This window comes from Rutidosis leptorrhynchoides, chromosome 4 (genome assembly GCF_046630445.1).
Source record: "Rutidosis leptorrhynchoides isolate AG116_Rl617_1_P2 chromosome 4, CSIRO_AGI_Rlap_v1, whole genome shotgun sequence".
NCBI lineage: Eukaryota > Viridiplantae > Streptophyta > Magnoliopsida > Asterales > Asteraceae > Rutidosis > Rutidosis leptorrhynchoides.
Window position 1 is genome coordinate 560989113 of NC_092336.1, and position 9277 is coordinate 560998389.

At 34.6% G+C, this 9277-nt stretch overlaps 1 protein-coding gene across 1 annotated transcript; it reads right to left on the reverse strand.

The window, feature by feature from the left end:
• Window positions 1-1547: 1547 nt before the first annotated feature.
• LOC139845302 (protein TUNICAMYCIN INDUCED 1-like) lies at window positions 1548-3945 on the reverse strand. The gene is made up of 3 exons (XM_071835561.1): window positions 3581-3945; window positions 2969-3319; window positions 1548-2492 (listed from the first exon to the last, which is right to left on the reverse strand). The coding sequence occupies exons 1-3, from the start codon at window positions 3704-3706 to the stop codon at window positions 1662-1664; spliced, it is 1308 nt and encodes a 435-aa protein (XP_071691662.1). The 5' UTR covers window positions 3707-3945; the 3' UTR covers window positions 1548-1661.
• Between the last annotated feature and the right edge of the window lie 5332 nt (window positions 3946-9277).

The window sequence follows — 9277 nt, forward strand, 5'->3', positions numbered from 1 at the left end:
TTTGTTTGTTCCAATCAGATTCCAACAAATAATTTTATATATTATTTATTTATTTATTTTATCCTCAACTTCCAATCACATTTTACCACATCACTCAAATTTGACACTTCCATTTATTCTATTCACTCCATGACCTTAAAGTGCACCATATGTCTGTGATATCACAGTCAATGATGGAAATGGTCTTAGGCATGATATAATTTTGAGCTAAGAGACCACCAATTACAAGGCGTTGACATTTTTTGACTACGGTAATGCTTGTTACAAGGCGTCTCCGGGCGGATGTACATACTAAGCAGCGGTACCACGGACTACCACTTAAAAACGCAATCTACTAGAATTTTTTTTTGAACTTTTAACTAGCGACACAACTGGATCCTGTAAATTTTTTTGTGTGACACCAATGGATAGTGTAAAATTTTGTAAACTTTTAACTATGATTCCTAGATCCGCCACTTGAGGCGGGATCGTCTTTGGTGTAGGAACCTCGTTTCTTTCTTTAACTCTTCGATCAATCAACTAATTGATTAAAAAAATATCTAAGATTAAATTTAAACATTGACCCTTAAAATTACAAATAACAAAGTTCATAATTAATGAAATTAAAAATGATATATTCAACTATTTTAGTGTTGGTTTCAACGATGGAACATCGTTTTTTTTTTTTTTTAACTCTCTACTGAATCTCATAGTTGTTTGGTTCGCTTCAAGGATGCTTAACTGAACTCACTCATCTTTCTTTTCTTTGTTTGGCACTTGTTCACTCTAGATTTTTGTCGTGGTTCTCCGCCTTGTGTCGCTGCCCTTCCTCCTGTTGCTACTTCTTTCCGGGCCGATTTTCATGATGCTTTGGTTCTACTTTTCGGTTGTTGCTTGTGGGTCTCAAGGATGTTTTTCCGGCACCTCTTCGCCAATTTCAACACCAACTGAATACTTTCAAGCATTGATGGGTTAAATCGAGCATATGATTGCGACTTTATGATTTTGTTGGTTGTAGTTTGAGTTATTCGGGCTTGAATGCACTTTGTGGTGGTTATTTCCGTTGTGTGCAATCGCCTTTTGGTTGTTTTCGTGTCTTTGATGTCATTTAGGCGTTAGTTTAGGCAAATTCGGGTTATAGCCTTATAGGGGAGTTTCGATTTTAATTCAAGTCTAGTTTCAACTTTAGGCAAATTCATATTTGTATGTGGAATGCATTCGTTTGTATTTGGGTCTGGGATCAAAGGATGTGTCAAATAGATCCGAAGATTTATCAATCAACGTAATTGGTTTGAGTCAATTTGTAACACAACAAACTCAAAACGAATTGAAACGACGAAATCTGACACGTGTTTTAGTATATAAGTATAATAATTAGATTTTTATAGGTCTATTTTATTTAATTTCATGTTTTTAAGCAAAAAAATAATAAAAAATTTATTTTGGTGTTTGTCGCCTTTGTCGTTACGTAGTGTAATAATCAAATTGATTCTTTTACATCAACTTGTCTGTCTTTACGGTGTTAGGAAAATAAAAAAGCAAATAAAAAAAATTACAACTTCTACACATTCACAATAATCAGATCACAATTTATACAATTATATATGGTGTTGTTCTATATAAATCTGAAAATGAAAATAACTAAAAATGGTTTATTTTCATATTTGAAGTCATCATCATTTTCATAATGTAAATGGACTAACAGGAGGATAAACAATAGGCACCTTTGACATGGTAGTATTCCCAGTAGCAACATTAGGTGCTATTGTATGCTCAATGGGAACAGGGTTAACCTGCATAACACTTTCAGGTACAAACTTGTTTCCATCAACCTTAGCCAATACCTCAAAATGCATTCTCATGGTTTCAGGCTTTGTTCTCCACTCGGGCAGCTGACCCACCTGACCCTCCCACCCTGAAACGTCCCCGGTCAATTTCTTCTCCACTCCAAACCCCATCTTAACAAATGTGTGTGCTGAAACATCTGCTTTTAATAACTTAAAAGTACCATCTTTACTGGCTTTCGAACCCAATACTGACCCGAGCAGCCTCTCTAAACCAAGTAAGTTTGAGTTCGACCCGTTGAGGGATGTAACGGGCCATAATGTGGTGAAATGGTCGGGGGTTAGGAGAGTCGGTGCTTCTCCTTGAAGATCAATGGTTGAGATTGCGGTTTGTGAGTTCATCTTTGAAACGGAGGATAGTTCAACTAACCCAGGAGCGATTCGTTTAAGCTTAAGCTTGTTCTTGAAAGAGGGTGATGATGTGGCAGGGGATGTGAGAGATGTTGGGCCCACAATACGGAGTGAGAGAAGCTGGGTCTGTGTACGGGAAGCATGTCGTAGACGCTCGGCTAGAGTTAGAAGACCAGAAGCAAAACCGTTTTGGGTCTTGTTTAATGGAAGTGGAAGCTCGATTGGGTGGCGTAAGCTGACTGATCTAGCACCCTTAATGGTCACAACCGCCCCATCAGCTAGTATTACTTTCCTCAACTCACCAGCATCAACATCATGCTGCATATAATTTAAAAAAAAAAAAAAAGAAGAAGAATTAATGATTATGCCAAATCAAAACACATATACAAACCAGTCAAGACATATTGGATGCATGTTATGAACGATAAGAATCATCCCATATAGGTAACTATTAAAACGCAGCTAACAAGTTTAAGTAGTACTCGAATCTACAGATTCAAACAAATCAAACCCAACACTGTTTCATAAAACGAGCATTTCCTAAACCTATAGAACCTTATAAAAATCACTATTTTGTTGTATACTCGTATTTCTCACCAATGGAAAGTTAAATGCAGTTATCAAAATCGACACCAAAATGATAGGGAACGCTATCGATGTAGAAGCTAAAATTAGTTTGTTTGGTAATGTTATCATTAAAGTTAAAGATACATTCATTTATCATAGTAACCACATGTTAGAATGTGTGTAAACAACATAAAGAACACAAACTGAGCAAAAGGTAGCACACTTACAGGCAACGAAAGCCTCATGTCCTTGGCGTCCTGAATCCAAAGCTCCATTGGACCAGCGAGCTGAAACGGTGCCAAAACAGGCAACGTTTCACCCGAGGCCTTCTTTTCGACCAAACCATTATCATCACCAGCATCACTTGCCCGATCTTCCATTTGAAAAATAGGCAAATCGACGTATTCCCATTTATGTACATCTTCCAAAAGTTTAAAAGGAAGAACTTTGTCATCGATTTCTACATCAAACTCATATGCTACAGATCGACCTACTAACGCGTCTCTTGAATCAAATCCAGTTATCTTAAAATCATCAGATTGAAGCCCTAATCCTTTCACAATAGCTTCCTTCAAATCCTAATACACGTACAATATAATAACATGAATAGCATTACAAAATTCAAGGCCCTAACAATAAAAATTTGATATCGCTACAAATCAAGGCCACACATATTAGGTACATAATTAATAATCAAATAAAAACTAACTCTTGATGATAACCTTTGCGAGATTATACATACATGTTAATAAAACCAACGATCGAGAGTCGAGAAGAATATTAAAATCCAACAAACAAATTTAGTCTAAGAATATAAGGAATTTAAAAATATTACTTACAGAGATGGCTTTAGGATGTTGCTGATTCATGTCTGTCATGGAGATCATAGCGTTTGAACACATAAATTGAAGAATTAAGACAAAAAAACATACATAATTTGCAAAACTGAGAACCCTAACAGCCATGATGAAGACCAAATTCAATTAAGAGATACTGGAGAGGATGATGACGATACGATAAATTGAAATTTGATTTGTATTGACAAATTTGGAGCTTTAAATTGGTGTATTTGGAGATATATGAAGGTAAAGGGGATGATGGTTCTAGATAGAGGTAAATTTGACGGGGAAAGGATGACGTGGACAAGATGAAAGGAGGTCGACCACTTAGATGCATGGATTTGTCCACGTGGCACATTCATTCGTGGAAAAACGATGAGAGAGAACAAATCACCCTACTCCGCAAGTCCCTGACTTATTTACGGAGTACTGAAGTTTGTTTGAAACTTTTTTTTTTTCTTCTCTAATTAATTAATTTATGATTTACTTTTTAAAAGTATCATGACACTATATCAACTTATCAAGTGTGTTTTGTCTTCCAACTTTTAATTCTTTGAAGTGCTTAGATGGTTCGAAGGTAATCAACCGTGAAATTGTAACAATTTGTTGGTTTCTTAAAGACGGGTCGGTTGGTTCTTAATTAGTTATGGATCTTTTAAGCGATAAACGTATAATGAATCGATGCGCCAAGTACCAAACGATAGAAAAAGAGATCCAAACCAAAGCTAACCCCGACACAAAGTAAACTTAAGCGAACATCATCTTGTGCCGTACCGAAACCATTTCGTCTAACGGTAAATGATGTCATCTCTGAGAGGGGATGTATCTACCACAAGATCAAGTTGAAGCCTGGAGCCAAAACCCTTAACATACTTAGAGTGGGGCTGGGTTTAGCAGGCACTTTGAACGATCAGAATAAGGTAAAGCTTGAAGATAAGTTTTGTAGAATAAGCAAAATCTATTACATAATCCAAGTCAAAGTGAACATCTCACTAATCAAAATCATCATCACAAGCAGTAGTTGAAACTGCTAGTCGATCGAATAGTCCCACAAACATAGTGGAAACACACTTCACTATACTACATATCATGTCCACGCCAACAAGGAAATCCTGAATATCGAATATACTAAAAAAGGAAGAAAAACAAAAAAAAAAAAAAAAAAAGTAAAAAAAAAAAAAAAAACCCCCCACAAGCAATCACCGGTTCAAAGGTGACAAACTGACGATTACCGGTTGAGCTATGCTGCAACGATAACTTTTGTATATTTTTATCATTTATAGATATACAAATCAAATAGACGATTAAGTTATTTTAAGTTATCAACATTCCAATTCCTCTTCGAACCAAACATACATATGCAAGGAATGAAATTTGAATTCCATGTTATTATGCAACCAAACGCATCACTAAGTTTTCATTCCTTTGAACTCTAAATTTCTTTCGTGAATCAAAACTTTTTTAAAACATTACACAATGCAGTGCAAGGCCTTTATATTCTGCCAACAAGAAAAATATCAATCATGAATCCTTCAAGAGGGATTTATATTTGAATAAAAAAGAGACACCCAACGGATTCCATATGATGTGGTTGACTAAGACAAAGTTGTGCATGTCCATCCATATACCAACTAGATACCCTTTCATATATATCATTTAAAATATAAAAGAAACATAAACAAAAAGATAAACATTAAATATATCTTGAAAAAGAATGTACAAATAAGTACAATCAGGCATACCGCAACTGCTATACAACAAGTGGGTTTGTGTTGTCATGGTAAGTTTAAGACACATACCCATCTTGCAAGATGACCTCAACCATAGCAGATAAGTTCTTTAAGTCACATAAACTGTATGAGACCTAGGTGTAGATTCTTCACGAAATCCCTCATTGTCATGGTTAAATCGTTATCCATCTGTTAAAATTTGATATCGGTTTCAAACAATTCGTATCAAAACACAATTCTAATCTAAGATTTATAATCAAATAGTCAATGAAGTCAAACCTCTACCTGAGCAATAACAGTGATATGAAGCATCGAATTGGCGAAGTTTACCGCAGTGCTGCTGATCACGGATAGATGGAACTTCTCAATTTCGACTAGTGTTTTTTCTACAACATTTGGTTTTTTCTCACAATGAACTCTGATTAAAACATCTTTGCCCAAAAACCGTGCTTCAATTTCAGGGAATTGTTCTTGAACACACGAGGATTTTTCAGCTAATGACGATACATTACCATTATCAACCACCATCTCGAATCTAACGGATTCTATATTTCCTCTCTCCGAGGTCTGGTCCTCGAGTATTTTGACTTTCTTTTGAAGGGATTTCATGTACTCAATTGCATCTCCAAGAACTGAAGCCTTATCCAACTATTGTTCATATCATGCAACGAGAATTTTAAAACATTAGATAGATAATTTTACATGAATGATTATATTATCTAAGACAAAGGAGAGATTTTTAATACCTTTTTGAGGTTAGGGATAAGAGCAGATAGGGCTATGAACATCTGGCTGAGTTTCTCTCTTCTCTTTCTCTCAGCCAATGTATGATCTTGATACACATTACTGGTCTTGTTTGTGGACATCACTTCTGCACCACCATGAGATGATGATGATGGTAAGTTAGTACAATTGAATCCATCGTAACCTTTTTCAGGAACAAAAGCTTCGTATTTATGCTTCACGATAGTACCTTGTTTTGCAGCACTTGAATCACAAATCTGAAGTAGATTATGATTCGTTGATAAATGGTCACTGTCATAAGTTTTGAACTGTTTAATCAGTGTTGAAGATGGTTCCATAACAGAATCATCATTGTAATCAAAGAAAGGTGCATGAACATGAAGTTGATCATCAATGGAGTTGACTGGCCACTGGAAATTGAAACAAGAGTTTTCCATTCCTTACAAATGTGAACAACGAATTTCAAACGTGAAATCTTGGAACTTGGCAATAACAAAGGGATCCGTAAAGCGTGACCAAATTGCACTAAACCAACTCTCTTTGACAATTTATCCAACGGTTGGTATGCAAATTGTTCCAATAAATTAAACCCACCCTGCTGACTGACTGAGGAATGAACACGAACTTGCCAAATATTAAAAAGGATTACAGGCTGGATAGAACTAAGCAAAAATGATTTAGAAGATCCTTGACACTGATTTTATAGCTAAATGCTCACCTGCACGTTTGCACCTAATAGATTTTTGAAGATTTTTTTTTCTTCTAATAATTAAAAGCGAATAAATAAGATTTGATGATAAATTCGGGTCGGGTCACGGTCCAAGACAAAGATGTGGGCACACGCTGTATGGTAAGTGAGCTACCAACAATGAGAGCCATTGGGTGTCTTATGATTAAGATCTCGAACGTTTTCAATTTTGTAAATCAGCTCAATATTTGATTCATTGAATCTGTAACATACAAATAGTGATGCGATTACTCAAGGGCTTTTGGCCTAGCTATATTGAGGAACTCCTCTCACTTGAAGGCATGAACAGTCATGAGTTCAAGTCATATATGTTTAAGACATTATTTGTGTAAAATTATGCAGAGTGTGTAACTTTGCAATTCCAAGAAAAATAGTGATACCATTACATAAATGTGGAGTTACAAGTAATACCATCATACCATTTGACATGTTTCATATTTTAATAAATCAATCAAGCCAGCTCACTCAGCCGGTTCTCGAAAGCAGTTAGGTTATGCGAGATACAAACACAGATAAGCTAAAAAAAATAGTGCTTAAAACAACTATAAAAGTTTAAGTAAACGGCAAAAGCAACCAACTAACTGTTTGACTAGACAATTGCAATGACTACTATTACATTGCAAACACTTATTCATCACTATAACAATGACTTACCATTGACGATTATATCCTTCCAAGTTAGGAAAACTGAACCCCGAAAATCCCTCATTAGGTAGTAGCATTGGTGGTGGCATCGAATGATACAACGAGTTCGGTTGCTGCCAAAAAGACGGAGGATACATCGGCCCTGGTTGCATTTGGTCAAAAAATGGCATCCAAGGCGGTGGGCCCCAGAATGGTGGTGGATCAATATTCTTGACTTTTGGCGGTTGCATAATCGGTTTGTTATAGTGAGCCTTACAATGTGGATCGCCACATACATTTTTATTAACTTTAGGTGCCGGAGCATCTTCACATTTGTGATTATCCGGTTTCTTGTAAGGTTTAGCACATTTGCTACATTTCATAATGATGTTACTCACGTGTGTCTTCAACCATTCTTCTGCAGCTTCCTTTGATATTCCTTTAACATTCACTTTATATGTATTTTTTTCAAGAACAAACTTACATGTATGAACCTGTATAATTTTAATTAACAAAGTCAAACATAAATGAAGTATGATAAACAAAAAAATATCAAAAAAATTAAAATAATCTTCTATTTACTTCTCATTTGACATTTTATTATAACCATGAAACCATCACTTATATAAATTGTTTGATGTTTTTTTTTTTTTTTTTTTTTTTTTTTTTTTTTTTTTTTTTTGTTTTTTGTTTTTTGTAGAAGCTTAATTTTGAGTATTACCAAACAAAATAAACTGACTAGCACACCACACCAGAACTCCTGAACCAGACCTAGGGACCTTATAGAGTTATAGGGACTAATCGGACTAGTTAAACGTTGATCGACTTTTGACCAAATAAATTCAACCTTGACTGACTAAATCGGAGTGTTGACCGATTTTGACCTGCGTATACCATCATTCAACCCAACTTTTGACCGTCTTGACCAGTTGGGTCGGGTTGGACTACTTCAAAATCCTAACTAATTAGAGACTAATCGGATTTGGAACTACTACCAGAACAGTCACAAAAACCAAAAGTGAGATGTTTGTTTTTGCAACTGCTATTAAAAACGTTGATAAAGTGGCCAAACATATAAGAATAGGTAAACAATTATGTTTGAACAATCAAATATTTACAAAACTATTGTAGTCTTCATCAATAAGCTCTTCAACAGTATAATATAATACTGTAGTCTTCATCCTTGCTGGCTGCCCACATTGTATGTATTCGTGTTGTTGTTTTAATATATCCTACTTGTTTGAAAAATAAAAAATAAAAAATACTCCGTATTATTTAAATAACAAAAAAATGAAAAACGATGTTATACCTGTTCACCTGAAGCATCTCCCATTATTCTTCCCGAGTTAAATTTTTGTTTGTTGTTCCCGGAGTTCAATTTGTCTCGATGAATATATAATACAAAGAGAAATAATGGATGATATAAATATCAATAAACAAAAGGTCTAAGTAAAAGATAAATATTTATAGATCTTTTATGTTTAGTTGAGATTTTGCTATTAAATTAAAAGATATCAAAAGAATATGAATTATGAATTAATTTCCAAATTTTTATCTCTGCCGTATTTACATTATTTTGAGTAACAACTATATAAATACATATTTCTAAAACTAAAAGGCCTTATACATGAAATTGATTAGGAAAATTATACGTTACCAAAATAAAGGAAATTGAGGAATGTGAGTTAGTTACGGTTAACTTTAGAGCTCCACGATTTCTTTATTATTTTAAGAAGATTGATTACCAACTTAATATACGTTTTTATTTATTTAGTTTATAATTAATAATCAATTGTGATCTACATATTCATTTCACACGGTTAACTTACATGTTTAATCGATCACATTATA